At 35.4% G+C, this 16,131-nt stretch overlaps 1 protein-coding gene across 3 annotated transcripts in view; it reads left to right on the forward strand.

The window, feature by feature from the left end:
* SCAF4 (SR-related CTD associated factor 4) overlaps positions 1-16,131 on the forward strand; it is a 64,081-nt gene that overhangs the window by 26,792 nt on the left and 21,158 nt on the right. For 2 of the 3 annotated variants that reach the window (XM_025380338.1, XM_025380340.1), the window contains exons 2-14: positions 239-322; positions 1,132-1,176; positions 2,694-2,855; positions 4,261-4,396; positions 4,721-4,863; positions 5,443-5,619; positions 10,446-10,627; positions 10,973-11,075; positions 12,538-12,705; positions 13,229-13,314; positions 14,356-14,546; positions 15,302-15,402; positions 15,819-15,932. In XM_025380338.1, the coding sequence (XP_025236123.1) occupies positions 239-322; positions 1,132-1,176; positions 2,694-2,855; positions 4,261-4,396; positions 4,721-4,863; positions 5,443-5,619; positions 10,446-10,627; positions 10,973-11,075; positions 12,538-12,705; positions 13,229-13,314; positions 14,356-14,546; positions 15,302-15,402; positions 15,819-15,932 (1,692 nt within the window). The remainder of the gene's footprint in view (positions 1-238; positions 323-1,131; positions 1,177-2,693; positions 2,856-4,260; positions 4,397-4,720; positions 4,864-5,442; positions 5,620-10,445; positions 10,628-10,972; positions 11,076-12,537; positions 12,706-13,228; positions 13,315-14,355; positions 14,547-15,301; positions 15,403-15,818; positions 15,933-16,131) is intronic. The other variant, XM_025380339.1, reaches the window with a different exon arrangement.

Consider the following 16,131-nt stretch of genomic DNA (forward strand, 5'->3'; position numbering starts at 1 on the left):
TGGGTGCCTGCACACCAAGAGCCTTCGCAAAGCTGGGCTGCCTGGCCACCGAAGCTCTTCCTGCTGCCCTGGCTGCTAAGACCTCCCTCCCCACCCACCCCATTTGTATTTTCCAAGTGGTGATGCAGATATGTAGGAAAGGTGGTTATTTACTAGCCAAATAGTTAAACTTTATGTTTCAAAAGATTTTTTAAAGTGTTGTTTTGTGTTTTGTTTTGTTTTTTTTTTGTCTTTTAAGCTCTTTTCGCTTATGGATATGAAACCTCCCATCTCTAGAGCCAAGATGATTCTCATCACTAAAGCTGCTATTAAAGCTATTAAGGTAATGACAAAATAAATCAATTTGAGAAATGTTTTTGAAATTTTGAAAATATTTTTTACTTTTAAACATGAGAAGTCAACTTGTGAATTAGTTCAGGCCTAAGTCAAAGAGCTCTAACCAGCCTTTGCTTAAGGTACATGATAAGCATACATTTGCATTGTAACGTATTGTTTCAAAGCAGTTTGGTTTTTGGCAGGGATAGGGGGGCAGAGTCTCACTGTGTCGCCCAGGCTGGAATGCAATGGTGGGATCTCGGCTCACTGCAACTTCCCCCTCCCTGGTTCAAGTGATTCTCATGCCTGAGCCACCCAAGTAACTGGGATTACAGGTGTGCGCCACCATGCCCAGCGTCAAAGCAGTTTTTTTAAATTTTCACATATTCCTTATCATAAAGCAACTATTTAGCGTCGTTTTTATTTAAAGAGAAAAAATTCAAGCTCCATGAAATGAAATGTCTTACCCAATATCACACTTTAAAATGTGACTTGTTTTAGAAACTACATTGTTTAGCTCTAATCCATTGGTTTTGTCCCATAAGGTTGCCAAATATTCTGCTTCATGAAGGTTTTTTGTTTTAAAATTTAAGAAAAAGGACCTTCTGTTTGGGGAATTTTTGTAGTTTTCTGTTTTTAGTTTTTCTCTGATTTGTTTTTTAAGATTTTTTTAAATTTTTGATTATGTGTTTCTCATGGTTCATTCAGTATTGATAATATTTAAATTGTATAGATTTCAGAGTTTTAAGTATTTTCTAATTATAGGAAATGCAGAAATATGTAAACTGAACAGTAATTTTCTCTTAATTCTTTCAGCTTTATAAGCATGTAGTTCAAATAGTAGAAAAGTTCATCAAAAAGGTAACTATCTCTCATTATTACCTCATTTTAGTTACAATATGATTTGTAATTGACTTCGTAAATTTTAACCTGGATGCTTGTTTCTAAAGCCACTTCATAAAAATGTAGTCACTAGAGGTTCTTTTTAATCACTAGAAGTTTATAAAAACAAATTTTTAGCAGTACCATTAATTGGTACTTCACTTACTATGAACTTAGCACTCAGCTCACAGCAGTTTCTTATGTGTTGGTCATGACCCTTCCCTAAACCTGAAGTGCTTACTCTACCCCTTGCCCTGACTGCTATTGATGTTTAGGCGTTTAACTCAGCTTTGAGTATTTCAAATGAAATTACTTTGTAAAGTTTTCCCAGTTTTTCCCTTTTCCCATCAGAATAAAATTTTCAGTTCAGTTGTCTGTTGTTTTACAACTGTGTGATTAGCATACATCTGTCTCAGTAGAAAATAGAGAACAGAGACTTAGTTCTTAACCCCTGACCTGGAGCAATGACATGTAGTACCTACTAATCAGTGTTTATAAAAATGTCTCTAATCCATGGCCCTTGTATACTGGCTTAGGTATAAAAGTTAAAGCTCCAACAGGCAAAAAAAAAAAAAAAAAAAAAAAAAGGTTAGTAAACGCTTTGCATAGTAGTACATCAAAGTACAAATAAAGTGGAAAAAATTACTTAGAGGCACTATCACCAAATTACTGCAATAGTTATTAATACATTTGGATTTATTTTTTATTTATGTACATGTACATTTATAAAAGTAAAAATGGATATAATACTGGTTGTTAGCCTGCTTTTCCCACAGAGTTTATCATAAACATTTGCAAAATACTCCTCTCTGCGATTGTTACCATGATGCACGCAGCCATTTTCTGAGTTGTTTGACCTAATTTTTTTTTTTTTTTTTTGGCCATAAATTCCTAGATGTAGAATTGGTGAATTAAATAAGACTTTGCTTTTATTGCTAAATTGTCTTCCATAAAGGGTTATACCTGTTTCCACTACCACCAGAAATATATATAGGTGTCTATTTCTCTGCTTTTCTCTGCTGTTGTCAGTTTGGTTAGCCAAAAACAACTTCTCCTTTTTAATTTTTATTTGGTACTGTACTTTAATAGAATTAAAATTGATACATTTAAAAATGTTTTGTTAATTTTGAAAGGTAAAAATTACCTTTTTGAGCAGGATGAATTGTAGAGATTATCATAATAGGTGAATTTGTATGGAACTGGCTTAAGGATTGGTAAAGTAATGTCGATTTTGGTACATTGGGTGTAGGGAAGCAGAGAAATCAAAGAAGAGTAAAACCTTGGGGGTCAATAGTATCAAGAGAATAATGGTAGTTCCGTATAGACATGGGCAGTTTGACAAGGTAGCCATTTGGAGAGCTGAAGCATTCAAGTAGTTTTTTTAAAAAAGCAACCTTTGGATGGATATAGAAAAGTTTCATAAATGTGAAAGTAATGGGTGTCAAAGATTGTGACTTTGCTTTTTCTGTACTGATTTTACATCTTTATCCTTGCAGTGTAAACCAGAATACAAGGTTCCAGGATTATATGTAATTGACTCAATTGTGCGACAGTCTCGTCATCAGTTTGGAACTGATAAAGATGTTTTTGGGCCAAGATTCTCTAAAAACATAACCGCCACATTCCAATATTTATATCTTTGTCCATCTGAAGATAAGGTATAGTTAATTTTTAAACTAAAACTTGTATTCTTTTTTAAAAAATATTATTTTAAATGTATATTAGATATTTGGAGCCTACTGTATTTACTAGATAAGATTTTCGTATAGCGATGTCTGTGAGGTTGAAACAAAACACAGTTTTTTCTTCAGTAGTCATTTCATATTTATCTGTTTTCTTATGAGTGCTTCAGGATTATCAGTCATACTGTTGAAATATGACAGGAACAAAATTTATAGAATCAAAGAGTGTAATAGTGGTTGCCAGGGACCAGGGGTAAGGGAAACATTAGGAGCTGCTAATCAGTGGTTTGACATTTCAGTTAAGCAAGATGAATAGGTTGTAGAGATCTGTTGAACAACCTTACCTATAGTTAACAGTTCTGTATTGTACACTTAAAATGTGCTAAGTGAGTGGATCTCAGTTAAGTGTTCTTACCACAGTAAAGTAAAATTTTTAAAAAATAACACAAAAGGAACATCATCTTTAAAGAAGGTATCATTGGAAAGATGTGCTTGTGTAGTTGAGTGAGGAAGAAATTGTGCAGTAGAAAAAGACAGCTATCATCTGATTGTTGGTTATTCCAGAAAGAAAGGTCCAATAACTGATGTTCTTCCCCAACATATAGAGATGCTAATGCTTAAGTGGTATTCATTAGCAATCAGACTACAGTATTTAATTCCTTATATATACAGTTGGCTTTATAACATACTATATAAAAGTAGAAAAACATTACAGATATAGTAGCTGACTATAAGTAGGTGGGGGAATTATACTAGTAAACATACTCAGAATAATGAAGAACAGAGACATTTACAATAAACAGCATATAAATTTGAGTGTCATAGATGCTGTTTTTATATTCTTGGAAGAATGCTGTTATGGGAAAAATACACCCAAAACCAAGATGATTCCTTAAGTAAAAATAAAAGTTGTGCCTGTGAATAACATCTTCTCTGGATCTCCTTCATATTTACTTGGCCACGTAATTTAAATTTTGATTACAGGCCAGTTTCTTAAATATTTTAGCTGTTATAATTACTCTCAAGAAATTCTCCTTCATTTACTTCTTTAAGATAGCTTTTTTTTTTTTTTGGTCAGTGATAGAGTTTCTTTGTAACCATAAGTAAAATAAAATGAAAATGTCAAATAATACATTTCTTTTTATTGTCTGGGTCTGTAGTCCCTCTCTGTTCCTTACTCTAGATGATACCACTGAAGAAAGACTAATTAGAGTAGTTTAACCAAGTTGTATTTCTGATTTTTTTTCACCTGTTTATGAAACACACATAGTATGGAAATATTAGCCTAGGGGGTTTTCCTCTTTTTTTTTTTTTTTGTAAGAGTATAATAGGTTATTTATGCCAATATTTATTGTATATTTGTGTTCCCCATGCATAACAGAGTAAAATAGTTCGTGTGCTGAACCTTTGGCAAAAAAATGGAGTGTTCAAAATTGAAATTATTCAGCCTCTTTTGGACATGGCAGCAGGAACTAGTAATGCAGCCCCAGTAGCAGAAAGTGTTACCAATAATGAAGGTATGGTCAAATGTATCTGTGAGCTCACACAATGGCATAATTTTTTGCACATGAAACAGTCAGAGTTTATCTGTATTGATGGAATTTTTCTATAAGAAGGAAACTTGAGTTTACATCTTGGAAGGTACGATTTTCTTTCCATAATTCCTATTTATAATAAAGGTCTGCTTTTCTGGTAGTTGTTACAGTATAAACTCTAGTGCCACAATCTATATATTTTATACTGTGTTAAATTGGATAAAATGTTATTTTAGCGAAGAAGCTTAATTAGGAAAACTCGCAGATTAACTTGTTTTTAGGTCTTAATGCCCTTTTCTCTTTTAGGCTCACCTCCACCTCCAGTAAAAGTTTCTTCTGAACCTCCCGCACAAGCCACTCCAAACTCCGTCCCAACTGTACCACAGTTGCCCAGCTCTGATGCTTTTGCTGCTGTGGCTCAGCTGTTTCAGACAACTCAAGGCCAACAGGTAAATTGTCTACTCAAAGGTGAAATTGTTTGCAGGACTAGGTACTGTTGTCACTTCTTGTTTTCTGTTCTTCATTAATAAGCACATTCAAAGGAGAAAATACATCTGCTTTTCAACTAGAAAAGCCTTCACGAGAAGTAATGTAGGAGTAATAGGGAAAATGTAGAAGTGATAAACAAGGCAACAACACATGACTTTAGAACTGCTAAGTGGCTCATGTTGCTCACAATTCTAGCATTTCTGATGGATTTCAAAATTATTTGTAACGGAGAGGATTTTTCCATTTTTCTAGAAAACTTATGCTTACCTTGTTCACAATTTAGTGTATTTTCTTTTCTCTTTGACCATCATCTTATATCATTGACATTGTCAGCATACATTTTTAACCTTAAGCAATGCCCATTGTATCTCTGTATATTCATTCACAACAAATTTAACCATTAGTAAAAGGATTTTTTCCCAATTTATTCTGTGCCTGTGCTACTTTGAATCACCTTTAAGACTTTTTTTTATTAAATTAACTTTTGATAGTATGATTATACTTTGTTCTGTGATTTATTGGTTTTCCCATTCTTTAAGCTTCAGCAGATCCTTCAGACTTTTCAACAGCCTCCAAAACCACAGTCTCCTGCCCTTGACAATGCTGTGATGGCTCAGGTTCAGGCTATCACAGCTCAGTTAAAGACAACTCCTACACAACCATCTGAACAAAAAGCTGCTTTCCCCCCACCTGAACAGAAAACTGCATTTGACAAGGTATATTTCTCTCACATAACCCACTCCACCATTTATATCACTCAACTTGAATTATGGAAGTTATCCCTTCTGTGGATTGTGCATTATGTTGTTTTGTAATTTGAGAGATTTTCCCCCTCAACATCAAAACATCAATTATTTTCCCTGGTTTTAAATGTGATGTGTGCTCACTGCAAAAATTTCCAGGGTTTGAAGCTGAATTTGCTAGTGTAAAATGAAAAAAGTTAAAAAAAAAAAATTAGGGAGTAAAGGAAACAGAAAATTCTTCATTAACCCCAGTACTTGGGGATTACTGTGTAACATTTTGCCTTATATCTTTTCAGAATTAATTTCCTACAGATACATGCTTTTCTTTAATTGATTATAATACATACCCACTTGTTTTGGTGTTAATACTCTTATATCTTTTTTGTTGTTGTTAACGTTAATAGTGGATTTAGATCTACATTTTTACTGAATGCATGTAATACATAATATTCCACTACACGAGCACATTATAGTTCAGCCATTCCACTACTAATAGACATTCAAATTGCTTTCAGTTTTTTGCTGTTAAAAACCCAGACAGCCAAGTGTGGTGACTCATGCCTATAGTCCCAACACTTTGGGAGGTCGAGAAGGGAGGATCTCATGAGCCCAGGAGTTTGAGACCAGCCTGGGCAACATAGTGAGACCCCATCTGTGTTTATTTTTAATATATATGTGTGTGTATTAATAATGTATGGGTATTTTTAATATATAAAAATGTATAAAATATATTATTTTTAATATGTGTGTGTGCGTGCATTTTAACTTAGTTACCATATGTATAATATGAGGGTTTGGGAACCAGCTGGGCATGGTCTCATCTGTAGCCCTAGCCACTCAGGATGCTGAGGTGGGAGGATTGCTTGGCCCCAGGAATTCAAAGCTGCAGTAAGCCATGATTGTGCCACTAGCCTGGGCAACAGAATGAGATCCTGTCTTTAAAAAACAAGCAACAACAAAAAAGAGGATTTGAGTTAGGTCAGTGTCTTTCAGCTGCTCTATTGGGCCTGTGGTTTCTTAGGCGTCTTTAAGAAGTTGCCACTAAGGATATGGATATGCTGAACAGCTTAGAGCTTCTCATTGAAATTTAACCCTAACAGCTTCACTCTTGTCTGTTTTATTTGGTTTATGACTTTGTAAAACATCATTTGACATTTCAGTTTTCACTGCAAAAAAACTCAAAAGTTTGAAAATCAGGACTGATGCCTTTGGTTTCATCATCTTTAAAATTTCTGATTCTTTCTAACATCCTAACTATAAAAACAGAAGGACTTTATTGCCAATAGTCTAAATTAAAAATGTGCGTAGTAAATAACAGTTTTCTTTCTTTTCTTTTTTTTTTTTTTTTTTTTTTTTTTGAGACGGAGTCTCGCTGTGTCTCCCAGGCTGGAGTGCAGTGGCATGATCTCAGCTCACTGCAAGCTCCGCCTCCTGGGTTCACGCCATTCTCCTGCCTCAGCCTCCCAAGTAGCTGGGACTACAGGCGCCCGCTACCACTCCCGGCTAGTTTTTTGTATTTTTAGTAGAGACGGGATTTCACCATGTTAGCCAGGATAGTCTTGATCTCCTGACCTCGTGATCCACCCGCCTCGGCCTCCCAAAGTGCTGGGATTACAGGCTTGAGCCACCGCGCCTGGCCTAACAGTTTTCATTATATCTTAGTGATTTATGAGTGATGACTGATTAAACAAAAGTTGGATAAATTTTTTTGAGTAAAAAAGAAATATATACGTGTATGAAAAAAAAAAACCAGGTAATACAGAAAGTTATAAAATAAGGGAAGAATTCCACACTGTAGATTTGAACAGATTTGTTTGTGTATATTCTTACATACCTGTTTGCATGCGCATATGAACATAAATTCATATATTTGGTTTTATTAGTTTTTTGTTTTATGTTGTGATTAGGAAAACTCATTTGTATTAAAAAAGAATTCTGTATTCTAGTAAGGTTTTTTTTTTTTATGATTGTCTGTTTAGTCCCTCTGGAATCTGTTTTAGAATATGATTCAAGATATTGAAAATAGCCAGTTCTCCCTCACTACTTTTTTATACACTAAATTCCCATATGTTTCTGTGTCTTACCTCTGGACACTGTTCTGTCCCACTAATATATTTGTTTATTTCTGCATCATCATTATTCTTGTAACAGACTGTCTTTCATTTCCTGGTGTCCCATCTCTCCCCCTCCCACTTAACTGTTTTTCAAACTCTCCCTCATACTTTTTCCAACTTTATTCATTTATCATGAAGTGTATTAGTCAGGAGTTCCAGGGAAACAAAACCAGTAATTGTATCTACATCTGCATCTGTCTGTCTAGATTGTTGAATGAAAGATAGGTTTGCCTTACGAAACTGGCTCACGCAATTGTAGGGGCTAGCAATTTTGAAATTTGTAGGGCAGGTCTGCAGGCTGGAAATTCAGGAGGCGTTAACATTGTAGGCCTGAGTGTGAATTTGCAGGATAGCAGACTAAAAACTCAGGCCAGGGTTTCTCTGTTGCACTGTTGAGGATAATTCCTTCTACCTCAGTTCTTATTTTTAATGCCTTCAACTGATTGATTGAGGCCCACTCATTATCGAGAGTAGTCTGCTTTACTCAGAGTCTACTGATTTAAATGTTACTCTCATCTAAAAAACACCTTCACAGCAACATCTAGGTTAGTGTTGGACGATACACTGAGCACTACATAACTTAGGTTGACACAAAATTAACCATCACAGCATACTTTTCCAGATAAACTGGAAAACTCTATACATTTCTATGTTGGTGTATAGAATTCCTTTGAATTTATAGGTAAATTTAGGAAAAGCCATGATAGTGAGCATCTTTCTCTTATTAATGTGAATTCTAATTGCTCTAGTATTTAACCTTAAGTTGATTGGCCCGTAAGTTTAGAAAAAGGAATTCTGTGCTTTTCCTTTGACATAAAAGGTCTATTTCAGGCTTCTCACTGGAAATAATTTGTCTGTTTCAGCTGCTTTATAGATCTTCAGTTTCCTAAAAAGCAACTAAAATTTCTTTTTGGATAGACCCCATTTAAATTTTTCAATTGCTTCAACTATTTTTTTCAAAGCAGTATTCTTCAAACTTTAAAGAACATATTAGTATGTAATAAACCGTGAAGATCATAGGTTTTGTGTTTTGTAGGCAACTTTGACCAGATTTTAATTTTGGCTCCAATTACTTAAAGACTATCCTGTTGTTGAATTCATGTTTAGTGTTCAGTAGTGTAAAATAAAGATGGTAGTAAAAATATTTTATTGTTGCCATGAGGGTTAAATAAAAATGTATGTAAAACAGCAAGGTACCTGGGCTATGATGGTTCCTGTTCAGAAAATACTAACTTGCTCATTTGTAAGAACTTTACTCACTTGGCCTAGAACTACAAAGAAAGAAACATAAGTTAGCTCTATCCCAAAACACTCTTTACACTTAGTTTAGTCCTATATACTGTGTTGTCTAAGGATGGAACTTTCATTACTGATTCAGAAGTCTGTTGTTCAATAAAGCAAAACCAGAATCTCTAGGCAGAACTATTTTTTCTTTTTCTTCTTCTCTCCCCCCCCCCCCCCCCCCGATGGAGTCTCGTTCTGTCACCCTGGCTGGAGTGCAGTGGTGCAATCTCGGCTCACTGCAAGCTCCGCCTCCGGGTTCATGCCATTCTCCTGCCTCAGCCTCCCAAGTAGCTGGGACTACAGGCGTCCACCACCTCGCCTGGCTAATTTTTTTATTTTTATTTTTAGTAGAGACGGGGTTTCACCGTGTTAGCCAGGATGGTCTCGATCTCCTGACCTCATGATCCACCCGCCTCGGCCTCCCAAAGTGCTGGGATTACAGGCATGAGCCACCGCGCCCGGCCAGACAGAACTATTATAGAATGACACAAGTTTAGGAATTTAAGGAGCACAACTTGAAAGGAAAGATTGCTTATTGAAAGCCAGAGACTGAGGGCTTTCAAGTCGAAAGGACTAGTGTCCGCATCCTGATTCTACCATTCACTGACTGTACAATCTTAATCATGTTTCTTAATCACCTGAGCCTTTGTTTTCTTGTTGTAAAAAAGAAGAAACTATCTAAATTGCAGTGTTCTTGTGATGATGAAGTCTATATGATATGATACACATTAGTAGGTATTTAATGCATTACCTTTTTTCTGAATAAATCTTACTTAAAATTGTTCTTCTAGATATGTGATCTCATTAAGTCTCCTGAATTTTTTTTTAAATGAAAGTTTCTGATAAGCTGTGAAGTTATGATAAAGAAGCAAATGAACCTCTCAGTGATCTGCTAGTGACTTTTTTGTGTCCCTGCCATTTTTTTCTTTTTTTATATTAGTATATTTTTGAGGAAGCAGTATATGGACACTTTTCTATATGCATTTATGGTGATTGGATAAGACAGTCTTTTTGTACATTTTATATTGACTGAAAATGTATACCCATTTTCATGTGCACGAAGTTCCAAACATTTTTAGTCTAGGGAAATGAGTATTTTAGAAAAACATGTATGCTGCTAAATTACTTGTGAAATACACCAATAGAAAATAGAAAGAAAGCACTGTACTTACAATTGAGGAAGGAAAACAGAATGAAAACATTGTGTGTTTTCCAAACTGGCATCTGTGTAAAAATTGTTTATATCTACAAACCAAGGTCCTTAGGGGCATGAGGGAAAAGAAGATTGTGCTTGACAGTGTGGGTTTCTAGATGGTGGTAAACATCCTTTGTTTTCATAAAGTTTTTTGTGCAATGAATCAGTCTAAATTTTAAAATGAAATATTGACATAATTATTCCAGAAGTTGCTTGATAGATTTGACTATGATGATGAGCCAGAAGCTGTGGAAGAATCAAAGAAAGAGGATACCACTGCCGTTGCCACAACAGTACCTGCTGCTGCTGTGCCCCCTGCACCTACCGCCACTGTGCCTGCTGCTGCTGCACCCGCTGCTGCCTCTCCTCCTCCTCCACAGGCACCATTGTTAGTTTTTTTTTATTCCTCAGCAGATAGAAAATTGGTAATAGTTGTAAGGCATAATCTAAGTAACATTTAGCAATGAAAACAATTTTCAGTGAAGTTGTTTTGTAAAATTTGTGGTATTAGTTTTCTCTTGAATGAGGAAGGGATCCTCTAAGATTTAAAACAAAAAATGGCTTTTATGTTGGGAATAATACTGAGTTTATAAATTAAATGTAATATATAGGTAAATATGTGGTTCAGTAAAATGTTGATTAATGACTCATGAACAACACTGTTTCTGTAGTTTAAGTGTGGCTGAGAAGCTTGTGCTTCTGAATGTGTAAAAGATTATCCACCTTTTTTTAGTGGCTTTCCTGGAGATGGCATGCAGCAGCCAGCATACACACAAAATATGGATCAGTTTCAGCCACGAATGATGGGAATACAACAGGATCCATTGCACCATCAGGTACAAGCATTTTTCTTGCAGTTGAAAGAAAGATCTATTCATTATAGAGTATATGGTTTACATTCCACAGAGCACTATGCAGCTATGTGATGGGCTGAGTCGTACTATAGCTCTGATAAAAGCTGTTGAACACATAACTGTTTTGAGTTGCTTTTTTTCTGTAATTAAAACGAGGATGCCAAAATCACATGCTCATATTTTAATAATAGGCATTTTAGTTAAAATAATTTAGAGATTACAGTTATATTTGAAGAAACCGACCTGTTTAGTTAGACAACTTTTTCCCTTGGAAGGGCCTTTCTTCTGTAGTTTGTGTGGTTAGATACTTTAGAGAGCTCTGAGCTCTGAACATTCAGGAATATAGTTTGAAATCCGCAATAAAAGGAGCATACATAATACACTGGAGAGTTGCAGGAAGTTAGTAGAGATAAATTTGTTCCAGTAAATTTGTTCCAGTAAATTCTCTCATTGAGTGTTCTCTTAAATTTGGCTCTGTATCTAAATTATGGGGATGGGGTGGGAAGCATTTTTGTTATTTCAAGTGTTTAACCATTACTGAAAGTTCATAAATAATTTAGAAAGAATACTTAAAGCATTATATTTATAGTTTTATTTGTATTTAAATTGACATGCAGAAATATGTCAGACTGTAGTTTACTTTCATAATTTTTTTTTTTTTTTTTTTTTTTTTTGAGACGGAGTCTCGCTCTGTCGCCCAGGCTGGAGTGCAGTGGCCGGATCTCAGCTCACTGCAAGCTCCGCCTCCCGGGTTCACGCCATTCTCCGGCCTCAGCCTCCCGAGTAGCTGGGACTACAGGCGCCCGCCACCTCGCCCGGCTAGTTTTTTGTATTTCTTAATAGAGACGGGGTTTCACCCTGTTAGCCAGGATGGTCTCGATCTCCTGACCTCGTGATCCGCCCGTCTCGGCCTCCCAAAGTGCTGGGATTACAGGCTTGAGCCACCGCGCCCAGCCTACTTTCATTATTATTATGATACTTTATTTGAAACTCTAAAAGTTGGGTATGTTAGTTGAAATTCCCCCTTGGTAAATTTTTTTAAAGTAAACCTAGGAGTCGTTGCTTCTAGAAAGCCAGTTTTCCTCCCAAAAGGCTTAATTGTCTTTAAAGCTGAAAAAAGACCATTTGCAATAGAGTACTTCTGACTTGAAGTTCAGTTTATCACATTGCTTCCTTATGTAAATGAAGGTATTTCTTTAAATATTTAAAACTAAACCTGTGTGTTCGTAATTTTAAAAAGAGTTACAGGATTTTTAACCTATATACTTGGTATGTAACAATCCTTGCATGAAAATTGTACATAGGGAAATTGTTAAACAATGTTGAATGTCATTGTAACTTTTCCTTGATAAAAGTTTATTGAAGATATTTTAGTTTTATATAATAAAGGTTTTCCAAATTATTTTGATAGCTATTACTCATACACTTTCTTTAAAAATGAAAGGTTCCACTTCCTCCTAATGGACAAATGCCAGGATTTGGACTTCTTCCTACACCTCCATTTCCTCCCATGGCTCAGCCTGTGATTCCTCCAACTCCACCAGTGCAGCAGCCTTTCCAAGCTTCTTTTCAGGCACAGAATGAACCACTTACACAGAAGCCACATCAGCAGGTAAAATTTTATTCTCAGATAGTTGCATCTTTTTTTGTTGCCTTGACTTATATGCAGATTTCTCCTTATTTGCTTGCTGTCTTCATTTTTGAATATGAAGAAAGACCTGGGTACATATTAAACCCTCCCAGTGCTCCAAGTTTTTCATCTGGAAAGTGAACTTCTAATATTACCAACTTCCATAGGATTCTGTGAGGTTTGATATAGAGTGTTGAAGGCTTAACTAGTGCCTACTTCACTGCATTAGATGATGGTTTATTAAAATGGTATGTAATTTAAGCAAAATAACTTTACCAGAAGTAGAGAAATACTTCTTTTAATCTTTTAAACAGTATAAAAGTGGTTTTTGGTTTTTTTTCCCCTAGTGATGGCCAGTTGTTGTTAAATTAGTAATTTGGTCCCAGGCAACCAAAAGAGAATTGCTTAAGGGCAGGACATTTTTAATGTAGCTTTTGTTAGATTTTGTCCTCTTACCTTAATACTTTTTAAATTTCTCATTTTATCATGGTTTTTGTTTTTTAAGGAAATGGAAGTAGAACAACCTTGTATTCAAGACGTTAAGCGACATATGTCTGATAACAGAAAGTCAAGATCTAGGTCAGCATCCAGGTAATTTATAGAAAATGTTTTTTCCAACCCTGTGTGTCTTAGGGGACACAAATTAAAATTAGATTGGGTTATTTTCAGATATTCAGAGTGTTAGTAAAATAACAGTTGGTATATTTGTATTTGTATATGTATGTAGAAGGGGACAGGTGAAGTATTGATTTTTAAAAAAAAAACTACATCATGCCGGGCGCGGTGGCTCAAGCCTGTAATCCCAGCACTTTGGGAGGCCGAGATGGGTGGATCACGAGGTCAGGAGATCGAGACCATCCTGGCTAACACGGTGAAACCCCGTCTCTACTAAAAATAAAAAAACTAGCCGGGCGAGGTGGCAGGCGCCTGTAGTCCCAGCTACTCGGGAGGCTGAGGCAGGAGAATGGCGTGAACCCGGGAGGCGGAGCTTGCAGTGAGCTGAGATCCGGCCACTGTACTCCAGCCTGGGCGGCAGAGCAAGACTCCGTCTCAAAAAAAAAAAAAAAAAAAAAACTACATCATTTGTCTTACATTTTTTTCCCTATATTTGAGTTGCTCAGATGTAATGGAACTTTGAAAATACAATTCTATACCATAGATACAGAGTATGTGGTATTAGAAGAACTGTATTTTCAAAATTCCATTACAACTTCATCAGCCAGCAAAAGTGGAAAGATCACAGTAATGATGTAATTAGATAATGTTTTTAATTGCTGCAGAAAAGACTTTACTGAGAAGATAGATAACAGTAGTAGCAGTATATCTCAAGCATGAAAATTAGCTACTTAAATTATAAGGACGTAATTTTGTATAGTACCGGAGGCACTGAAGATGACAGATACTTTTATTATATAAGCTGTCAACATTGTTTATTTTATTTAAATAATGCGCATGATTTCTAATTTGGGACATACTAAAATCTGTAAAATGAATTCTCGGCTATTGCATTCTTACGTATCCAAACATTAAATTACCTAGTTGTATTTTTTTTTTTTTTTTAATTAGTATGTGCTTATATTTTCTGGGTTTTGTCTATGTGCTGTGTGTTCTCTCTTCTCTTGAAAACATTAGGTCACCAAAAAGGAGGCGATCTAGATCTGGTTCTAGATCTCGAAGGTCTCGTCATCGACGTTCTCGATCTCGGTCCAGGGATAGACGCCGACATTCTCCTCGATCTCGATCCCAAGAAAGACGGGATCGAGAAAAAGAGAGAGAACGTCGACAAAAAGGCCTCCCTCAAGTGAAACCAGAAACTGCAAGTGGTAACTCAACCTTTATATTCAAACCTCATGTACTGTTTTTTCATGTCTTAGGTTTAAAGTGTTTATAACTGTTAGCAAAGCTATAAAAGAAATGTTACCACTGTGTTTTTATTTGAAATACTGCTTTATTGTGCCTTGTTTATGCATTGATGTATCCCTTAGATTTGCTTTTGTACCTTAAACCAGCTATAAAGCAGCAGTAAGGAGTGAACCAAAAATTTACAGAATATATTCACTTGCATTATTTTCTGAATCTCATCAGATGTCTTCAGAATACATTTAGTAAGGTGTACTAGGCATATATTTGATATAAATTAGTAACTATTAAGATGACTAAGATTTTAATTTATAAAACGACTAGGGCATATGTAATATTTCTGATTCCATAAGGCTTATCACCTAGGACACAACATAAAAGAAAAACCATCAACACTTAAGAGTGGAGAAAGGACAGTTACATGTAACAAAGCACGTAGCTGGTTGGTAATCAAGAGAGTTGATGAAATCGTTAGATCCATCTGCAAAAAAGCCAGTTTTTTCCAGCTTTTATGTATACCTTTCACTATCCCAGTTCTCTTTCAGGAAGTACAATTGCAGATTTCTAGAATTTTTTAAATGTATGTGAGATTTACTATTTAAACTTGTGGTGGTGTAATATAGTTCATGAATATTTTGTGTAATGATTTTTTTATGTAAGCTACAGTGCTACTCATTATCAAATGTGAATCTCTTTATGATTGTAATTTTATTTTAAGTTTGCAGTACTACCCTCTGGGTGGGACAGCTGGACAAAAGAACTACTCAGCAGGATGTTGCCAGTCTCTTGGAAGAGTTTGGTCCAATTGAATCAATTAATGTGAGTGTTTATTCAGTTATTTAAGTATGATGGACAGGTGTGATTAGTGTCATTTTATGAAATGAAGGACTTGAGATCAAAGTTATAATTTGCCCAGGTTTATAGATGTGACTAGAGTTTAGGTGCTCTTGAGTCCACGTTTAGAACTCTGTATTTAACATTTCTTAGAATTCTTTGTATTTAACATTTCTTGGATAATTAAGTTTAATTTCAAACATTTCTAGGTAAGTCTTTATTTAACAAAGCTTAGAGGACTCAGTTGAGACCCAACTTGAATTGCCAACTTAGAAATGAATTTAACCTTACATAATAGAACATGGGGTGAGGGATGGGATTGTTGGAACTGCTTACTTAGTTTTGTATCTTACTGCTTTTCAATTTTGTTATCTTTATAATATTAAAATGTTTTGGAGCAGATGATTCCTCCCAGGGGTTGTGCCTATATTGTTATGGTTCATAGGCAAGATGCGTATCGTGCCCTGCAGAAACTGAGCCGAGGAAACTATAAAGTGAACCAGAAATCCATAAAGGTACAGTCTTGTATGTTATAATTCATCTTTTAAAAATAGGCAGAGGCAGAAGGGGGAAAATATGTGGCCTATAAAAACTAATTTGGGTTTTAGAAATTATTTTCAACACTGAGGCATTTCATGTGCATCTCTTTCTTTTTTTTTTGCTTAGAATATCTCCTAAAGGATTCCAGTGTTCTAACATAAAATTGTAAATGTT

The sequence above is a fragment of the Theropithecus gelada genome, chromosome 3, assembly GCF_003255815.1.
Source record: "Theropithecus gelada isolate Dixy chromosome 3, Tgel_1.0, whole genome shotgun sequence".
Classification (NCBI taxonomy): Eukaryota; Metazoa; Chordata; class Mammalia; order Primates; family Cercopithecidae; genus Theropithecus; species Theropithecus gelada.